The sequence below is a fragment of the Neoarius graeffei genome, chromosome 13, assembly GCF_027579695.1.
Source record: "Neoarius graeffei isolate fNeoGra1 chromosome 13, fNeoGra1.pri, whole genome shotgun sequence".
NCBI lineage: Eukaryota > Metazoa > Chordata > Actinopteri > Siluriformes > Ariidae > Neoarius > Neoarius graeffei.
Genome location: NC_083581.1, coordinates 32072432 through 32094399, shown reverse-complemented (window position 1 = coordinate 32094399; position 21968 = coordinate 32072432). Strand labels below are relative to the sequence as shown.

At 44.8% G+C, this 21968-nt stretch overlaps 2 protein-coding genes across 2 annotated transcripts; both read right to left on the bottom strand.

Annotated features, from left to right (window-relative positions):
- Positions 1 to 347: 347 nt before the first annotated feature.
- On the bottom strand, positions 348 to 5097 carry LOC132896593 (tubulin alpha-1C chain). The gene is made up of 4 exons (XM_060937537.1): positions 4969 to 5097; positions 1774 to 1996; positions 1538 to 1686; positions 348 to 1456 (listed from the first exon to the last, which is right to left on the bottom strand). The coding sequence occupies exons 1-4, from the start codon at positions 4969 to 4971 to the stop codon at positions 482 to 484; spliced, it is 1350 nt and encodes a 449-aa protein (XP_060793520.1). The 5' UTR covers positions 4972 to 5097; the 3' UTR covers positions 348 to 481.
- Positions 5098 to 16854: 11757 nt separating this feature from the next.
- Positions 16855 to 18509, bottom strand: LOC132896591 (tubulin alpha-1A chain-like). The gene is made up of 3 exons (XM_060937533.1): positions 18266 to 18509; positions 18023 to 18171; positions 16855 to 17939 (listed from the first exon to the last, which is right to left on the bottom strand). The coding sequence occupies exons 1-3, from the start codon at positions 18507 to 18509 to the stop codon at positions 16959 to 16961; spliced, it is 1374 nt and encodes a 457-aa protein (XP_060793516.1). The 3' UTR covers positions 16855 to 16958.
- Between the last annotated feature and the right edge of the window lie 3459 nt (positions 18510 to 21968).

The window sequence follows — 21968 nt, the reverse complement described above, 5'->3', positions numbered from 1 at the left end:
ATAGTCCATTCAGAGGGGACTTCATACAGGGAAAGCCACAAACTTCAAAAAGTTCATTTAATCCTTCTGAATCACTATTTTGAACTGCCACTTATGGCTTGTATACACAAAGATGGAAAAATAAAAGGCTTCAAAAAGTTAACCACATTTACCAAGCCCAAAGGACCACTTTATTTTGCTTATGGGAACCCATAAGAGAGGAAACTTTGATCCATTTACTGTAATGATTGCTATTGAAAACTGTAAAAGGACAAGACAAACCCAGGAAGTTTGCAACTAAACTCCTCAAACAGACCATGTTAGTAAAGTCATCCATGCAGTTGCAATGATGAGTCTGAACAAGAAACTGCATAGGAACCTTTTTCCACCTTTATTGTTTAGCTATTGCCATTTATGAAATCAAGTACAAGAACACAAACAAGACAGTTCATAGAACAGACATGGGGGGGGGGGGGGGGGGGTGTTTGCAAAGAACTTCAACTTAATACTCCTCTCCTTCCTCTTCTCCCTCCACGCTGTCAGCACCAACCTCCTCATAATCCTTCTCCAGGGCAGCCATGTCCTCTCTGGCCTCAGAGAACTCACCCTCCTCCATACCCTCACCAACATACCAGTGCACAAAGGCACGTTTGGCATACATCAGATCAAATTTGTGATCGAGACGAGCCCAGGCCTCAGCAATAGCTGTGGTGTTGCTCAGCATGCACACAGCCCTCTGCACCTTGGCCAGGTCTCCACCTGGAACCACAGTGGGGGGCTGGTAGTTGATGCCCACCTTGAACCCAGTGGGGCACCAGTCCACAAATTGGATGGTGCGCTTGGTCTTGATGGTGGCAATAGCAGCATTCACATCTTTAGGCACCACATCACCACGGTACAGCAAGCAGCAGGCCATGTACTTGCCGTGACGTGGGTCACATTTCACCATCTGATTGGCCGGCTCAAAGCAGGCATTAGTGATTTCAGACACAGAGAGCTGTTCATGGTAAGCCTTCTCTGCAGAGATCACGGGAGCATAGGTGGCCAGTGGGAAATGAATACGGGGATAGGGCACTAAGTTGGTCTGGAATTCAGTAAGATCGACATTGAGGGCACCATCAAAACGCAGAGAGGCAGTGATGGAGGACACAATTTGACTAATCAGCCTATTCAGGTTAGTGTAAGTAGGACGCTCAATATCGAGGTTCCTACGGCAAATGTCATAGATGGCCTCATTGTCCACCATGAAGGCACAGTCAGAGTGCTCTAGGGTGGTGTGAGTGGTCAGGATGGAGTTGTAAGGTTCCACCACAGCAGTAGACACCTGGGGAGCTGGGTAGATGGAGAACTCCAGCTTGGACTTCTTACCGTAGTCAACAGACAGGCGCTCCATCAGCAGGGAGGTGAAACCAGAACCAGTTCCACCACCAAAGCTGTGGAAAACCAGGAAACCCTGCAGACCTGTGCACTGGTCAGCCTGGTGAGATGAATGTTAGTCAGTTTATGATTTTTCAAAAGAATTCAAGCTTACAACACAAGCACCCAAAACAGTGCTTACCAGTTTACGGATCCTGTCCAGTACAAGGTCAATTAGCTCCTTGCCAATAGTGTAGTGACCACGAGCGTAGTTATTTGCAGCATCCTCCTTCCCTGTAATGAGCTGCTCAGGGTGGAACAATTGGCGGTATGCTCCAGAGCGAACCTCATCTAGAGGAAGAGACCATTATAAGTTATATTCATGTCCAGGACACTGGCAAAAAAACAGTCATGCACCATACAAGATCTTAATCTTACCTATGACCGTGGGCTCCAGATCGACAAACACAGCCCTGGGAACGTGCTTTCCAGCTCCAGTCTCACTGAAGAAAGTGTTGAAGGAATCATCTCCACCACCGATAGTTTTGTCACTGGGCATCTGACCATCTGGCTGGATGCCATGCTCAAGACAATAGAGTTCCCAGCAGGCATTGCCAATCTGGACACCTGCCTGACCTACATGAACAGAGATGCACTCGCGCTGTGGGGACAAAGGGCACATTTGTATGACATTTTCATTCTTGCTGCACTGTATGCTATATTTGTGCTGTCGACATAATATTCAAATTGGCAGTGCCACTAACTGCTAGAAACAACCTGAAGTGAGAGTGAGTGAAACAGCCAGAGCATAATTTGATCCTGATGACTAGAAGCTAGTCAAGAAAGTGATGAGCTACACATTTTTACTTGACTAGTGTGTAACAAGCTGAGGAAGACCTCTAGATGTGTTTTAATGTGCATCTTAACTTATGCGAGATGTACAAAAATTGTACACTTTGTAAACTAGCTGTGTCCAAAGTCACTCACTCATTCACTACTCCCTATCTAGGTAATTCTATATACAGGACTATATAGTGAGCTCATTGGTAAAATGAAAAAACATTTTCAGACACTACTCTGCCACACCCTTATTTACATCATTACCGTCGCACAATGAAAATGTGCTAGATCAGTCAGCTGGTGGGTTTTCAGACATGCACGCATTTTTGTGATTGATATACTGGGCATTAATCCCACATTAATAAAAAAGTACTTTGTACCTACTGCATCAAGGCTGAATACTTTCTTTGCTGCTGCCTTTTATTTAAAAAAAAAAATTGAGGCTTTTGATTAATTCTTCACACTGCACTGTAACTTATTCTTGTATTTTATTTGTCTTATTCCATTTTAGCTTTCCTATTCTCTTAAGCCAGTATCTCACTGGGCTGCGACAGCCTGCAACTAGTTGGAGCCAACAATTGTGGTAAAATATGCAAATTTGCGACAATTTTCACTTGGAATCGCACGGAATTGATTTGTATATTTTAACGCAATTATTGTCTCTCCAACTAGTCGCAGGCTGTTGCAGCCCAGCATTCCTTCAGCAGGCAGGGAAGGAAGCCTCACAGAAACTGACTTGAGAAGGGTTCGCGACAGCTTTGCAACACCAGCGACGCATTTGCAGCTATTTTGAGAGAAATTTTGTCGCACAAATTTTTTGAACATGTTCAAAATTTCAGTTATGAAGGAGCGACACTGTGACTGATGCAAGGAAATTGAGAAGCCATGCGAATGTTTCAAGACGCTTTTGAAACTCTCGCGCGAATGACGCTCGCAATTTGTCGCAGCCCAGTGAGATACCCTTACCATTTTTAATTGTACTTGAATGTCAGTTTATAAAAGGGGTGTTCACACGGCAACTTTTACTCCGGTGTAGCACCGGGGCTGCCCCGGTAGAGCGTTCACACGGTACAAAGTTATACCGGTGTAGCCCCTGAAAGCTGCTTAAACCGGTGCAAATCTAACCCTGCTCGGGAGGTGGTTTAAGAAATTTACTCCGGAGTAAATGCTAGTTTGCGGGGCAGCACCGATATAAAATGGGACGTCTGAACGCTACAGGGGTAGACTCGCTACGCGTGAGGAGAGTTGATTACATACAGGCATTGCATAATTTGCATCCTGGTATTTTGCGCTTCCAAAATGGCGAATAACAACAGAACTGCGTGTCTTCCAGTGTTGTCAGATTGTGCGGTTTTAAGTGCATTTTGGTGGATTTGAACATATTTTGGGCTGGAAAACATCAGCAGTATCTGGCAACACTGGTGTCTTCATCCACGTTGTTTTCCCGGCGCTTGGTGATGCCATGACAACCGGGAAAAAGTACATTTTCACGCATGCGCACATTTCATTTCCGCATTATTACTATCGTACAGCACGGCTGCAAAAACTGCCGTGTGAACGCAAGTGGGGCTGCACCGGTGCTAACACGCTTCTCTCTAGTAAGCAGGTTTGTGACATGTGAACGCTCCACAAAATTTACACCGGTGTAAGATATATCGCAACAAAATACATCGGTGCAGCATCGATGCAAATATGTGCCGTGTGAACACCCCTAATAAGTTTCTTCCTCTGTCCCAATATTCACTCCCAATATTACCGACATTCTCGTGCCACAACTTAAACATATGTCTCCTGCCTGCTGTCATAAGGAAAAACAAACTACGGCTATACTCAAACATACACAGCAAAATCCCCAGTGTTGAATTAACATCCAGAGTGTTGATTTAACACCCTGTGTTTATATAGATCCAATTGGACACAAATTAACTCTAAAAGTGTTAATTCAACACTGAGGAATTTGCTGTGTACTTAAAAGGTATGTATGAAACTGCTTTTCTTTCAACGAGACTGCAATGCATGATGATCTATATTGCTTGGTTAGTGACCATCGGTTGTCCACTATTCACAATGCATTGTGGGATACTATGAGTCCACTATATAGGATGTAATAATTATGACTATACATTCGGCCAGCACTACAAAATAGCGAACTCATTATATAGTCCGCTGTATAGAGAGTGATTTCGGACACAGGGACTGACTCAGCGTGAGGGGATTTGGACAAACAGCTTGGTCATGAGGAAATCATTAATGCGCAAGACCGGGATGTAAGCGCTCTGGAATGCGCCGGTTCCCCTCAGCACTGACCACGTGACCAAAGCTCATTTCCCGAAAACACGTTTCTCTTTAAAAATTCTCTAATGTTTATATTAAAAAAAAATGCCTAACCCAAAATTTCTCTATATGTCGAAGTGAGCTAAATTGCGAAAACCAGTTTTTTTTTTTTTTTTAGAAAGATACTTTTAAGGAATGTCTGCGTGATCAATTTGGTGCTAAAAAAAAATAGTCATTTGCAGCTTTGGTAGAAAAAGCGGTGATAAGCTTAAGAAATATATATTTACAAATGCTTCCGTTATTTTTTTTTATTCTACGGAATGATTGCGTGAAACACTTTCGTATTATCAAACAGGGTAATATATTTAACGCTCTACAAAGTCGAGTGAGACCTTATATTACATACATGACAGTTTAATAAGCTTTATAACGCCGCTACAAACGTCATTAATAAAATGCAAATGGTATGTAGTAATTTTAACGCAAGATTTCAAAGGGGGGAAAAAAGTTAATACTCACCATTTTGAAGGCAGTGGCTTTAATATGTACCCAAATAAAAGCTTATAAAAGGAAATGTTGTGCTTGAACTTGAATTCTCACAGCTTGACTGTAATGAGTCTGTAGTGAGAACACGCAATGAACTGAGGCTTGGGGGTGGAGCTATTTATACTTTTCGCTCCGTCGCCACAGAGGGGAGGAACACTTCCGCTTCCTGGTTTGGAGTCCTGTCGCTTTTTCATTGGTGGAGAAGTGCTAAGGCGACACTCCATTGGTGCGTTTTTAACATTCGAATAATCACTTCCTCTGAAGTCATTTTCACCCAGGGGATATAACTAATAGAGTTAGTTTTAAGGATGCGTCTCAAATTCCTCTCGCAATAGAGTTGATTAAAAGTTTCTCTGATGCTTCTGGCCTCCACTTGAACTTAAAAAAATGTGAACTCGTGGCCATGAAAGATTGTTCTGTACCCTCTACATTACATCCCTGTGAAGGATCAGGTTACCTATTTGAAAGTCCATCCTTCTATCTATCCATCCATCCATTATCTGTAGCCGCTTATCCTGTTCTACAGGGTCACAGGCAAGCTGGAGCCTATCCCAGCTGACTATGGGCGAAAGGCGGGGTACACCCTGGACAAATCGCCAGGTCATCACAAGGCTGACACATAGACACAAACAACCATTCACATTCACACCTACGGTCAATTTAAAGCCACCAATTAGCCTAACCTGCATGCCTTTGGACTGTGGGGGAAACCGGAACACCCGCAGGAACCCACACGGACACGGGGAGAACATGCAAACTCCACACAGAAAGGCCCTCGTCAGCCGCTGGGCTCGAACCCAGAACCTTCTTGCTGTGAGGTGACAGTGCTAACCACTACATCACCGTGCCGCCCTTATTTGGGAGTCATCATGTCCAAAGATCAAAATACAAAGTGTTCATTAAATTTCAACTCCATTATCCTTAAAACACAAAAGAAATTAAATTCATAGCTACAAAGAGATTTATCTCTGAGAGGTAGAATCTTATTTTCAAAAGCTGATGGTTTATCCCGGATTACTTACAGACCTCTGTCCTTAGCTGTAGATATCCATCCATCCATTATCTGTAGCCGCTTATCCTGTTCTACAGGGTCGCAGGCAAGCTGGAGCCTATCCCAACTGACTATGGGCGAGAGGCGGGGTACACCCTGGACAAGTCACCAGGTTATCGCAGGGCTGACATGTAGAGACAACCAACCATTCACACTCACAGTCAATTTAAAGCCACCAATTAGCCTAACCTGCATTTCTTTGGACTGTGGGGGAAACTGGAACACCCGGAGGAAACCCACACAGACACGGTGAGAACATGCAAACTCCACACAGAAAGGCCCTCGCCAGCCGCTGGGCTCGAACCCAGGACCTTCTTGCTGTGAGGTGACAGTGTTAACCACTACACCACCGTGCCACCTGCCGTAGATATCAGTTCATCCAAAAAAAATCAACAATATGTTGTGCAATTTTATATTGAAAAATAAAATACAATATATTAGTAAGTCTGTTATAATGAATTCAAATCAATGTGGGGGTTTATATTTCCTGGTCTTTACAACATTAAACAACACTGTGGCAGCGGGGGCGTGGTCAAGCGCCGTTTTGTGACAGGAGGGCGGAGCCAGGGAAGGTGAGTGGCAGAATCACTACACCTGACGGTAATTAACCTGTGTTTGTGTGTCTTCCCAGTAACCGCGCCCTATTTAAGGAGGCAGAGGGAGAGCAGAGGAGAGCTCTTCCTGGGACAAGAACACAGCGTGAGTGAGTGAGTAAGTATAGCGCTTTTTGTTATACTGAAAAGTCTGGCAATAAAAGCCTATTTCGTACCTGAAGCTTTGTCCTGCCATCCTCTGTGCTCCGCCCACACCTCAGAGAGCTTACAGTGGTGCTGAAACCCGGGAAAAAGGTGGAGCACCAACCCCGCAGCCCCATGGAATCCTCCCCGTTCACGGACCTGGTCCACGCCCTCGCCACGGCTCAGCAAAGCCAGCACCAGGCACTCGTCACGCTCCGAAAGGAGCAAGAGCGGTGCTTCGAAGCCCTGGTGCTAGCCCAGCAGGAAGATCGCGAGGCGTGCCGGCATCTCCTCGCGTCGGCGGGGTCCACCAGTGCCCCGGCCGCGGGCCCATCTCCCCTCACCGTGACCAAGATGGGCCTGCAGGATGACCCCGAGGCGTTCCTCACAGTGTTCGAACAGGTCGCCGAAGCCTCGGGGTGGCCGATGGAGCAGCACGCGGTGCGCCTCCTCCCCCTCCTGATGGGAGAGGCGCAGCTGGCCGCGCTACAGCTCCCCGCCGACCGCCGGCTGGCCTACGCAGACCTTCGCCGGGCCGTCCTCCAGCGCGTGGGGCGCACACCAGAACAACAGCGCCAGCGCTTCCACGCGCTGCGATTGGAGGAAATCGGCCGGCCGTTCGCTTTCGGCCAGCAGCTCCGGGACGCCTGCTGGCGGTGGCTGAGGGCCGACGATCGCGACGCCGAGGGAGTCATCGATCAGGTGGTGCTGGAGCAGTTCATCGCGCGCTTACCAGCCGGAACCGCGGAGTGGGTCCGGTGCCACCGCCCGGCATCGCTGGATCAGGCAGTAGGACTGGCGGAGGATCATTTGGCGGCTGTTCCGGCAGCAGGACAACCGATGACGTCTTCTCTCCTCTTCTCTCTCTCTTTCTCCCCTCCCTTCTGTGTCCCGTCCTCGCCCCATTCCCCCACCACGGAGGCGGGGGCCGGCTCCACCCCCAGCCGACCCGCCGCACCCGTGGTGCCCTCCTGTTTCTCCCTTCTGTGTCTGTCTCTCTCCCCCCCCCCCCCCTCAGGTGAGTGAGCCCCAGAGCACAGGTGCAGAGGGAAAGCCCGGGCCGGTTTGCTGGCGCTGCGGGGAGCCGGGCCACCCGCAACAACAGTGCGCAGCAATGGAGGTGGGCGCGGTGGTACGGATCCCCGATGCGCCAGAAGCTGCCCTCAATCGGGCCGGAGCATATCGTATACCGGTGAGTGTCCAAGGGGCTACATATCAGGCGTTGGTGGATTCTGGTTGCAATCAGACCTCGATCCGCCAAAACCTGGTGCAAGACAAGGCATTGGGGGGAGCACAGGGGGTGAAGGTGTTGTGTGTGTGTGTGTGTGTGTGTGTGCGCGTGCGTGCACGGGGATGTTCACAGCTACCCTTTGGTGTCAGTCCACATATATTTCAGAGGGGAAAAATCTATAGTGAAGGCGGCGGTTAATCCTCGCCTTACCCACTTTTTAATTTTGGGGACTGATTGGCCAGGATTTCGGGGTTTAATGACACGCCTAGTAAGGAGTGGGTCCTGCCATTTGACAGGGGGAGGTCCCGGTGTCGCTTTGGCTGGAGCTGCTGTCGCAGAGCCGTCTACGTCATCTCCGCGACAGAGTGAGGAGCCGCTGGCTCCTCCTCTTTCTGTTGGGAATCCCTCGCGGATTTCCTATTAGAACAATCGCGAGACGAGACGCTGCGACATGCGTTTGACCAAGTGAGAGTAATCGATGGTCAAACGCTCCAGCCGAACGCCACCCCGTCCTTCCCCTATTTTTCTATTATGAAGGATAGATTATACCGAGTGACACAGGACACTCAGACGAAAGAGCGAGTCACACAGCTGTTAATTCCAAAGAGCTGCCGGGAATTGGTATTTCAGGCGGCTCACTTTAATCCCATGGCTGGACACCTAGGACAGGATAAGACACTAGCCCGGATAATGGCCCGATTCTATTGGCCGGGGATTCGCGGCGATGTCCGTAAGTGGTGTACAGCGTGCCGCGAATGCCAGTTAGTAAATCCAGCAGCCATTCCAAAAGCGCCTTTGCGCCCCCTACCATTAATCGAGACCCCGTTCGAAAGAATTGGGATGGATCTCGTCGGGCCATTAGATCGGTCAACACGAGGGTACCGCTTTATATTGGCTCTGGTGGACTATGCAACGCGATACCCGGAAGCGGTGCCTCTTCGCAATATCTCAGCACGCAGTATTGCGGAGGCCCTCTTCCACGTCATCTCCTGGGTTGGAATCCCGAAAGAGATTCTGACTGACCAAGGCACCTCGTTTATGTCACGAACACTGAGTGAACTGTATGGGCTATTAGGTATTAAGCCGATCCGCACCAGCGTTTATCACCCACAAACAGACGGTTTAGTCGAACGGTTCAATCGTACCCTCAAGAATATAATTAAAAAATTAGTAAGTGAGGACGCACGTAACTGGGATAAATGGCTCGAACCCTTGTTGTTTGCAGTGCGAGAGGTCCCCCAAGCCTCCACGGGGTTCTCCCCGTTTGAATTGTTATACGGGCATAAGCCGCGCGGCATTTTAGATGTGCTACGTGAAAATTGGGAGGAGGGACCTTCACAAAGTAAAAACAAAATTCAGTACGTTATGGACCTGCGCGCAAAACTCCACACGCTCACACACCTAACTCAGGAGAATTTGTGGCAGGCCCAGGAACGGCAAGCCCGCCTGTACAACAAGGGCACGCGCCTTAGAGAGTTCACTCCGGGAGAGAAGGTACTCGTACTGTTGCCCACATCGAGCTCCAAATTAATCGCCAAGTGGCAAGGACCCTTTGAGGTCACACGGCGAGTCGGGGACGTCAACTATGAGGTAAGGCGAACGGACAGGGAGGGGGCGCTACAGATCTACCACCTCAATCTGCTTAAACTCTGGAATGAGGAGGTCCCCGTGGCGTTGGTGTCGGTAGTTCCGGAGAAGGCGGAGCTGGGGCCGGAGGTTCAAAAAGGGACATTGGCATCACGTACCTCTCCGGTCCCCTGTGGAGACCACCTCTCCCCGACCCAACTCACGGAGGTCGCCCAGTTGCAGGCCGAGTTTTCGGATGTGTTCTCGCCCCTGCCCGGTCGCACTAACCTCATAGAACACCACATAGAGACGCTCCTGGGGGTGGTAGTGCGTAGCCGCCCTTACAGGCTACCCGAACACAAAAAAAAGGTGGTTCAGGAAGAACTTCAGGCCATGCTCGAAATGAGCATTGTCGAGGAGTCCCACAGTGACTGGAGCAGCCTGGTGGTCTTGGTACCCAAGGCCGACGGGTAGGTCCAGTTCTGTGTGGACTATAGAAAAGTCAACGCGGTGTCTAAATTTGACGCGTACCCAATGCCTCGTATTGACGAGCTGCTCGATCAACTAGGCACGGCTCGCTTTTACTCGACACTGGATTTGACGAAGGGATATTGGCAGATCCCCTTGACTCCATTATCCCGGGAAAAAATGGCCTTTGCCACACCGTTCGGCTTACACCAATTTGTCACACTTCCTTTTGGGCTGTTTGGGGCGCCCGCTACATTTCAGTGGCTGATGGACAGGGTCCTCCGGCCCCACGCCACCTATGCAGCCGCATATCTTGATGACATTATTATTTATAGTAACGACTGGCAGCGGCACCTGCAACACCTGAGGGCCGTCCTTAGGTCGCTGAGGCGGGTGGGTCTCACTGCCAACCCAAAGAAGTGTGCAATTGGGCGGGTGGAAGTACGGTATCTGGGCTTCCACTTGGGCAACGGGCAGGTGCGTCCCCAAATTAATAAGACAGCAGCGATTGCGGCCTGCCCGAGGCCCAAGACCAAAAAGGGGGTGAAACAGTTCCTGGGGCAGGCTGGCTACTATCGTAGGTTTATACCTAATTATTCGGACGTCACCAGCCCGCTGACTGACCTCACTAAAAAGGGGGTGCCAGATCCGGTCCAGTGGACGGAGCAGTGCCAGCGGGCTTTCTCTGAGGTAAAGGCTGCACTGTGTGGGGGGCCACTATTACACTCCCATGACTTCTCTCTCACTTTTGTGTTGCAGACCGACGCGTCGGACAGAGGGCTGGGGGCGGTGTTGTCCCAGGAGGTGGAGGGGGAGGACCGCCCCATCCTGTACATTAGCAGGAAGTTGTCAGTGCGTGAGGGGCGCTACAGCACTATTGAGAAAGAATGCCTGGCAATCAAGTGGGCGGTCCTCGCCCTCCGTTACTACCTGCTGGGGCGCCCTTTCACCCTCTGTTCGGACCACGCGCCCCTCCAGTGGCTCCACCGCATGAAAGATGCCAACGCGCGGATCACCCGTTGGTATCTGGCACTCCAACCCTTCAATTTCAAGGTGGTCCACAGGCCGGGGGCGCAGATGGTCGTGGCAGACTTCCTCTCCCGTCAAGGGGGGGGGGAGTTGGCTGCGGGCCGGATGGGCGCCCGGCCTGAGTCGGGTGGTGGGGGTATGTGGCAGCGGGGGCGTGGTCAAGCGCCGGTTTGTGACAGGAGGGCGGAGCCAGGGAAGGTGAGTGGCAGAATCACTACACCTGACGGTAATTAACCTGTTTGTGTGCCTTCCCAGTAACCGTGCCCTATTTAAGGAGGCAGAGGGAGAGCAGAGGAGAGCTCTTCCCAGGACAAGAACACAGCGTGTGTGTGTGTGTGTGTGTGTGTGTTTATGAGAATAACGCTTTTTGTTATACTGAAAAGTCTGGCAATAAAAGCCTATTTTGTACCTGAAGCTTTGTCCTGCCGTCCTCTGTGCTCCACCCACACCTCAGAGAGCTTACAAACACATTTAAAGTAAATTGGATTAGACAATTTATAAACAACCCTTCATGTTTGTGGAACTTTATCCCTAATTAATTTTTTTCCAAAGTCGGTGACCTGGAGTTTCTTCTAATGTGCAATTATAATATCAGTAAACTCCCAGTCAAATTGTCAGACTTTCATAAACAGATGCTGTTGGCTTGGTCTCTCGTATTTAAACACAACTACTCTTTTCACAGATTATGCATTTGGAATAACAAGAACATTCTCTATAAAAATAAATCTTTATTCTTTGAAAGTTGGTTTAATAATAATATACTTGTTAGTCAACTTTTTGATCATAATGGAAAGTTGTAAAAATATTCAGATTTCTTGAGTAAGTACAAAATTCCCATAACAACTAAGGAATATGCAGTAGTTTTTGAAGCAATTCCTTCTGGAATTATGTTTTTAAGGGGTTATGCTCCCCCACAGCTATCTATTCAGACTGCCAATTTATTGGATATTGTTGTGGGTTGTTTGTGCTTCTCAGCAGAACCCATCCATCCATTATCTGTCACCGCTTATCCTGTTCTACAGGGTTGCAGGCAAGCTGGAGCCTATCCCAGCTGACTATGGGCAAGAGGTGGGGTACACCCTGGACAAGTCACCAGGTTATCACAGGGCTGACACAGAGACAAACAACAATTCACATTCACACCTACGATCAATTTAGAGCCACCAATTAACTTAACCTACATGTCTTTGGACTGTGGGGGAAACCGGAGCACCCTCTGAAATGCAGACATGGGGAGAACATGCAAACTCCACACAGAAAGGCCCTCGCCGGCTGCTGGTCTCGAACCCAGGACCTTCTTGCTGTGAGGCGACAGTGCTAACCACTACACCACCGTGCCACCCCATTCTCAGCAGAACATCATAATGTTAATAGGAAAATTAGAGCTTTATTCCAGGAAGACATCATTACTGTTCCTTACATTATCCCATTGTGGAATGGTATAATAGAGAATGTACCCTGGAGGAAAGTGTGGTCCTTACCTTCCAAATACTTGTTTACTAATAAAGTGAGAGATGTTACTTTCAAATTAATCCACAGGTTTTACCCAGTAAAATCCTTCCTTAGGAGATAGAAACAAGATATTAATTCTGAGTGCTCCTTCTGTAATACCCCAGATGAAAATGTTTCCCATTTGTTTAGGAACTCATACAGTCAGATTCTGGTCTGACATGTTGGACTTTATACAAACTACCTTAATTGCAGACTTTACCTTCTGTTTCAAGGATGTTTTCTTTGGTGCATTTGACTTTGAAATGACAGATGAAGGTAAATATTTTATAATAAATCTATTTCTACTTGCAAAATACCATATTCACAAATGGAAATTCAGTGGTTCTAAATCATTTTTTTCCTGTTTTCAAGAATGAACTAAATGAATATATTGATAATATTAAACACTCCATGAACGTTAAAGCCATGAGAACTGTTTAATGTGTTTCCTTTGTGACCTTTTAGGCACGCAGTTAAAGCTTTGGCAGTTGTTGTTTTCTTTCTTTCCCTACCTGCATCCCAAAGCATTGTGATATGTTATATATTGTCTTCTTGTTTCTGATATGTTGCCTTGTATATTTCTCTAAAATGTAATAAAATCTTTAAAAAACCCCTTTTAATCCAAAACACCTTAATGTATGCAAATGTTAAACCAGTATTAACTAATTAACTAATTAATGATTGAATTTAATTAAAGGATAACAAATGTAATAAATGTATTAATGCTGATCTGAAATCCAAAGTGTTTCATGGATATAATCGAGGGATGTAGCTGTCTGGACAAGTTCCTGACATACTACACTGTCTATTATGGATAAAGAACTTTTAAATTTATGAAATGGCCTATTTCCCCAAAGGTCAAAGAAACTCATTGCAAAATAATTCATTAGGAATTTGGTTAAATATATATATTTTTTAAATGGACATAATTGAAGTAAATAACATTCTGACTTTTGACATTTCTTATATTTTGCATTATATGGATAATTTAAACTCATCTATTTCTGACATGATTTATATGATCATCCATTTAGGTAAATATATTCACTGTAGTAAGTGGAGAAATAGCAGACCCTCGTTTATTTGGTTTATAAGTTATTTCAAATCATTTCTCACATTACTTAAAAATGTACTCTAGTAACATAGCAAGAAATATTTGTAGGGATATATCTAATTTCTTCTTGTTTTTATTTATACAATTTTATTTTTTTTATGTATTAATTTGCTCCTCTTTGTCTTTTCTTGCTTTTACTCTTATTATCTGTGCTGAGTGACAGTGCATTTATTTTTTAATATAAATCCCTAATTTTTTCCCCTCCTTTGTTTATTTTGACAACATTTATACTGTTTTATATGTACAATGGTGCTTGAAAGTTTGTGAACCCTTTAGAATTTTCTATATTTCTGCATAAATATGACCTAAAACATCATCAGATTTTCACACAAGTCCTAAAAGTAGATAAAGAGAACCCAGTTAAACAAATGAGACAAAAATATTATACTTGGTCATTTATTTATTGAGGAAAATGATCCAATATTACAAATCTGTGAGTGGCAAAAGTATGTGAACCTTTGCTTTCAGTATCTGGTGTGACCCCCTTGTGCAGCAATAACTGCAACTAAATGTTTCTGGTAACTGTTGATCAGTCCTGCACACCGGCTTGGAGGAATTTTAGCCCATTCCTCCATACAGAACAGCTTCAACTCTGGGATGTTGGTGGGTTTCCTCACAAACTGCTCGCTTCAGGTCCTTCCACAACATTTCGATTGGATTAAGGTCAGGACTTTGACTTGGCCATTCCAAAACATTAACTTTATTCTTCTTTAACCATTCTTCGGTAGAACGACTTGTGTGTTTAGGGTCGTTGTCTTGCTGCATGACCCACCTTCTCTTGAGATTCAGTTCATGGACAGATGTCCTGACATTTTCCTTTAAAATTCGCTGGCAAAATTCAGAATTCATTGTTCCATCAATGATGGCAAGCCGTCCTGGCCCAGATGTAGCAAAACAGGCCCAAACCATGATACTACCACCACCATGTTTCACAAATTGGATAAGGTTCTTATGCTGGAATGCAGTGTTTTCCTTTCTCCAAACATAACACTTTTCATTTAAACCAAAAAGTTCTAGTTTGGTCTCATCCGTCCACAAAAATTTTTTCCAATAGCCTTCTGGCTTGTCCACGTGATCTTTAGCAAACTGCAGATGAGCAGCAATGTTCTTTTTGGAGAGCAGTGGCTTTCTCCTTGCAACCCTGCCATGCACACCATTGTTGTTCAGTGTTCTCCTGATGGTGGACTCATGAACATTAACCAATGTGAGAGAGGCCTTCAGTTGCTTAGAAGTTACCCTGGGGTCCTTTGTGACCTCACCGACTATTACACGCCTTGCTCTTGGAGTGATCTTTGTTGGTTGACCAGTCCTAGGGAGGGTAACAATGGTCTTGAATTTCCTCCATTTGTACACAATCTGTCTGACTGTGGATTTGTGGAGTCCAAATTCTTTAGAGATGGTTTTGTAATGTTTTCCAGCCTGATGAGCATCAACAACACTTTTTCTGAGGTCCTCAGAAATCTCCTTTGTTCATGCCATGATGCACTTCCACAAACGTGTTGTGAAGATCAGACTTTGATAGATCCCTGTTCTTTAAATAAAACAGGGTGCCCACTCACACCTGATTGTCATCCCATTGATTGAAAACACCTGACTCTAATTTCACCTTCAAATTAACTGCTAATCCTAGAGGTTCACATACTTTTGCCACTCACAGATATGTAATATTGGATCCTTTTCCTCAATAAATAAATGACCAAGTATAATGTTTTTGTCTCATTTGTTTAACTGGGTTCTCTTTATCTACTTTTAGGATTTGTGTGAAAATCTGATGATGTTTTAGGTCATATTTATGCAGAAATATAGAAAATTCTCAAGGGTTCACAAACTTTCAAGCACCACTGTATGTAGTCTCTAGGAGTTCTTGTATGTTCTTTAATGTGTGTTCCATAAGCAAAAACGGCAAGGTTTTGTCTTAACTGTGATTTACAGTATACACACTCAACATAAGTTTAGTCTGAAATGGTATGGCATATTATGGATACAGTAGCCTATGTAGTACAGTAGTATGATTTTTTTTTTAAATTCCACCCCAAAACATGTATATATTGAAATATTAGTAGTGTGATTATCAATTCTGGTCCTAATTTGTTGGTTCATGCTCAATGTTCATTATTCTTGTTAAAGGTTTGAAGCATTGTGCCACACTGAGGTCACATGGGAACATTGCTATTGCTAGCCCAGTTACAATGGTGTTTAACTGTAGGGGGAAAAAATCCTGAACATAAAGGATAGCATGCAGTTTTCACTGTCTGCTCTTAAAAGCAAAACCTCAAGAGCTTCTTTAACTTGCCATTTTCCTGCAGCTTTCAAGGTCATGTTAATGAGTATTCCAATATAGAAATAGTGGAAACAGCAAACACTGGACTCCAAAATGTCCAATAGGTCATCTAGAGCACTATCATTTTTATACCACAGAAAGTTGTGGGTTCAATTCCTTCCTCTTATGATACACAAGTAAAATCAACATTTTCTTAAAATAAATCAAAAGGTTAATGAAATCTTTTACCAAAATGGACCAGACAAAACACAAGTTGTGTTTAAAATAACTAAGAATTTGTGAAACATATGGCATATCAGCATGAGCCCTTTACTCAGAGCAAATCATTTCCATAATAGAATAATATTTGTTGTAAAGCCTAGCTGGTTAGCTTTAGACATGTTTCCATCCATCCATCCATCCATCCATTCATTAACTATACCACTTATCCATCAGGATTGCAAGGGAAGCTGGAGCCAATTCCAGCTGACTTTGGGTGAGAGGTAGCGTACATCCTGGGCAGGTCACTAACCTATTGCAGAGTTAACACAGAAATACAATCAATCATTCATACTCACATTCACACCTATTGGCAATTTAGAATAGCCAGTTGACCTAATTTTCATGTTTTTGGACTGTAGGAGGAAATCGGAGCACCTGGAGTAAACACAAATACAGGAAGAACATGCAAACTCCACACAGAAAGGCCCCAGTCAGCTGTGAGATTTGAACCCTGAACCCTCTTGCTGAGAGGAGACAGTGCTAACCAGCGCACCACTGTGCCACCCCAACATTTTCCCAGTAATGAGTAAAATATCCATTTCTCTATGTAAAACTGTTTTGCTTGAGAAAATATATAATTTGTCTGTTATAATTTTCCTAATGTAATACAATTAAAGACAACCAAATAGGTGGACTTGAAAGGAGGTTTATTTTTTCATCTTTTTGCATACAGTGTTATTTTGTTTGTTGTAAAGGATTAATCTTGCAGCAGACAATGACTTCCTTCCAGAATTTCAGTACTCCTCTCCCTCTTCCTCTCCCTCACCTTCAATGGAATCAACACCAACCTCCTCATAATCCTTTTCCAAGGCAGCCATGTCCTCTCTGGCCTCAGAGAACTCACCCTCCTCCATACCCTCACCAACATACCAGTGCACAAAGGCACGTTTGGCATACATCAGATCAAATTTGTGATCGAGACGAGCCCAGGCCTCAGCAATAGCTGTGGTGTTGCTCAGCATGCACACAGCCCTCTGCACCTTGGCCAGGTCTCCACCTGGAACCACAGTGGGGGGCTGGTAGTTGATGCCCACCTTGAACCCAGTGGGGCACCAGTCCACAAATTGGATGGTGCGCTTGGTCTTGATGGTAGCAATAGCAGCATTCACATCTTTAGGCACCACATCACCACGGTACAGCAAGCAGCAGGCCATGTACTTGCCGTGACGTGGGTCACATTTCACCATCTGATTGGCCGGCTCAAAGCAGGCATTTGTGATTTCAGACACAGAGAGCTGCTCATGGTAAGCCTTCTCTGCAGAGATCACTGGAGCATAGGTGGCCAGTGGGAAATGAATACGGGGATAGGGCACCAAGTTGGTCTGGAATTCAGTAAGATCGACATTGAGGGCACCATCAAAACGCAGAGAGGCAGTGATGGAGGACACGATTTGACCAATCAGCCTATTCAGGTTAGTGTAAGTAGGACGCTCAATATCAAGGTTCCTACGGCAAATGTCATAGATGGCCTCATTGTCCACCATGAAGGCACAGTCAGAGTGCTCTAGGGTAGTGTGGGTGGTCAGGATGGAGTTGTAGGGCTCCACCACAGCAGTCGACACCTGGGGAGCTGGGTAGATGGAGAATTCCAGCTTGGACTTCTTACCGTAGTCAACAGACAGGCGTTCCATCAGCAGGGAGGTGAAACCAGAACCAGTTCCACCACCAAAGCTGTGGAAAACCAGGAAGCCCTGGAGACCTGTGCACTGGTCAGCCTATCAAGACAATCATATAACAAAATAATATGAATAAATGTATTATATGTGTAATTAATACTAGCCAATTTGCTGATACTCACCAGTTTGCGTATCCTATCCAACACCAGATCAATAATTTCCTTGCCAATAGTGTAGTGACCACGAGCATAGTTGTTTGCAGCATCCTCCTTCCCTGTGATGAGCTGCTCAGGGTGGAATAGCTGGCGGTATGTTCCAGTGCGGACCTCATCTAAAGGAAAAGCCCATATAAATTATATTATGAACCACACCACCACTGACCCATTAGCTTTATTACATTAACAGGAAAGTCATGTCAATCTTACCTATGACCGTGGGCTCCAGATCTACAAACACAGCCCTGGGGACATGCTTTCCAGCTCCAGTCTCACTGAAGAAAGTGTTGAAGGAATCATCTCCACCTCCAATGGTTTTGTCACTGGGCATTTGTCCGTCCGGCTGAATGCCGTGTTCAAGACAGTAGAGTTCCCAGCAGGCATTGCCAATCTGGACACCAGCCTGACCCACATGGATAGAGATGCACTCACGCTGTAGGAGGACAGAACACATTTAGGAAAAGGAGCAGTTTGGAAATAGTCTGTGCTCCTAAATGCAATACGTCCTGTGATGTTGCAGCTCAATCACAACCCTGACCAGGATAGAGCATTCGTGAATATGAATGAATGAATCTACCCAAGTACAGGTAGATGTACTTTATATTCTCCAGATATTACGAACATCTACACAATTGCGGAGAAACTGTAGTCTGTCAATTTTCAGCAATCTATTTAACAGTTATTGTACGAAATCAAGTTGTACATTTAACAGTTATTCCATGAAATCAAGTCATACATGAGCTGATAGCTGATGAGGTGAGTAGTGCTGAGTAGGTTATAAGCCATGTACGATGAGATTGAGTGGAATAACTTATTATAGCCACATTCACTGGAGTTTGAGAAGCAGCTTTTTTATTTTTTTGCAAATTTGATTAAAAACTATATAAAACATCCGACAAAATAATATCTACTTTGAATGTAAACAAACTGACGAAATGACAGTAGCAATTTGTGAAAAATACTATAATTCTTAAAAAAAAAAAAAAAAAAAAAAAAAAGATATGTTCCAGGGGTGCAGATCCGATGTCAGGATTGGGGGGGGGGGGGGGGGGGGACACACAAAAGTGATTTTTTTTGCCCGTATGCAACTCATACCATGCAACCATAAATCACAACTTCGTAGAGGCTCGCCACATCATTCAAAAAGTACTGCACAGGGAATAATTTGTCTGAAAATACATTTGTTTGTACAATTTTGAATAATTTAGGGGATTTTTATTGGGGGGGACAATTCATGTTTTTCAGAAATTGGGGGGGGGGGGGGGGGGGGGGGGGGTCATGTCCCCACCGGGATCTGCACCCATGATATGTTCTTACTACCAAATACTTTTATTCCATTGTTTTTTTTTTTTTTTGGGGGGGGGGGGGGGGGTTTGTTGTATTTTTGTTTTAGAGTAGTTTTTATTTCGTCCTTGGTTGGCTCAGAAACATGTTCCGCCATTTTGTTTTTCTCTGATCAGGGTATATGAGCAGATATCCTAGTAGTAGAGTAGCCAATCAGAGCGTGTGATTGCTCATATGCAGTGAATGTAGATAGAATAATGTTGACTGTCAACAGGAAATCGTGACCTCCATATGTCTTGGCAGTTTGTGCTCATCTGTTTGGATCAAAATGATCAGTTTTACATTTTTACACAAAGAGGAACTTTTATTTTTTCAGTTTATGTTTTGGTTATTCTGATCAAAGAATAAAACATTTTTCATTTCAAATATAATTTCCTATCTCGTCTGCCTAATGTCAGTATGACCCGTAATCAATGCATCCTTTGCCAAGGGGTTAATGGCTGCTGCAGTAGCTTCAGCATTAATATTGCATGGCCACCACACTCCTGAAAGGCGATAGATCTTTTTTGTACAGCATTTCTGCTCAAATAAAGCCATTTCCCAACAAAACCGGCTTTAAAACCAGAGCAAACCAAACGAAAGGTTAAGAAACCGACATGTCTTTGGGAAGGAGCTGGAGATCATTTTCCTCTGGTGATATCATGACAAGTGTGGAGCCAGTTACACCCATATTATTCAGAGCGCACACACACACACACACACACACACACACACTAAAGCACCGTGTCCCCTTTTGTTGGCTCACTTTGCTCTCTGCATCACTTCTCAAGCGCAGATATCATTTCCCTGCATTCAAGAATGTATTTATGAACCTTAAAACACACACACACACACTTGGCTATGTCTGACTTTCCCCTCTTCTGTTCCTCCCCATTAACTCTGTTCTGGCTACACGGCTACCTATTAATAGGCTAGTTTTACATTTATTTTTCTTTATGTATGACCTACATAAAGCCAATTCAAATAATAGCTTCTGTAATCATTTAAAATCTTTCTATTTCATATAAAGCACGGGAAAAGTGCTTACCATTGTTCCAAAAGGTCTTGATAATGATAAAATAAAGGGTGTTTCCGCGGACAAATCTTACAGCTCGACAACTAACGGGTCGATGTAAGAAGAATGGGTTATTGACTGAGCGAGCCGACCAATTTATAGACGTGTTGCCTTGGCGACTGCGTCTCCTACAATCCTATTGGTTGCGCTGGAATTGATCACCGTTAGTCGCTTACTATTGGCTGAAAAGCGGACCGTGAGGAAAAGATCCCGCCCCCAACCTCACCCAGTTACCATCTCAAACACTGACACAGCTGTTTTATTATACATTGATACGTTCATAGCCTACTACTTGATATAGTAATAGAATTGTTTGCGTTCTTTTAAATCAGATTAATTATTATATAACAAATGTTTCTGTATTGAATTCAAAGAACAACTGAAAGCTGTTAAAGGCTGTAATATTGACTTGTGCTCCAATATAGTTTCTTTTGATTAAATAAATTTTACAACTGTTTATGATGTATTTTTAATATTAGTAATCACGGTTATATTAAAGCTTAAAACACATTTAGGTTACAAGGATCTTTCACTGTAACTTGATTATCTCATCTTCCACCTGGTGCCTTTTGTCCTTCTCTTTAGTCAAAGTGCATTTTGTAAGGAGGGGCGGCATGGTGGTGTAGTGGTTAGCACTGTCGCCTCACAGCAAGAAGATCCTGGGTTTGAGCCCAGCGGCTGATGAGGGCCTTTCTGTGTGGACTTTGCATGTTCTCCCCATGTCTGTGTGGATTTTGTCTGGATGCTCCGGTTTCCCCCACAGTCCAAAGACATGCAGGTTAGGCTAATTGGTGGCTCTAAATTGACCGTAGGTGTGAATGGTTGTGTGTTTCTATGCGTCAGCCCTGCGATGACCTGGCGACTTGTCCAGGGTGTACCCCACCTCTCGCCCATAGTCAGCTGGGATAGGCTCCAGCTTGCCTGCTACCCTGTACAGGATAAGCAGCTACAGATAATGGATGGATGGGACATTTTGTAAGGTTGTGGTAAAGAAACATGGCTATTTCATATATACAGTAGGCTACAAAACAGGCCAGTGCAACAGTGACGATGAAAGGAAAGGCTATTTTACCTTTACCTCTTGTCAAAGACTACTAAAAAGATATAAACCTAATGGGTGAAAAACAGGTGCCTTGAATATTTGTCAAAAACATTATATCTGACCTTTAATTGTGACCATAATGTGTGAATATGACACCATTGATTTAAATAAAAATCACTCTGTTTGGGTGTTAGAACCTTCTCCAAGATGTGGTGGGTAAATATGTTGTTGTTGTTGTTGTTGTACCACTGTTAAGATGGAAGGATATCTAAGCCAAAGTGTAACACACACACCCAACCCCCAAGACCTTCTTCCCGGTCTCAGCCGTTGCTAGGCGATGAATAACAAGGTTGCTTAGCGACCCAAGAGTGTCCTGGAAATAAAACACAAATCAACAAGAGTCTCTATTATTTGAGGGCCATATGTCCAAGCCTAAAGGTCACTCCCTGGGGTACGATGCACTTACGGACATG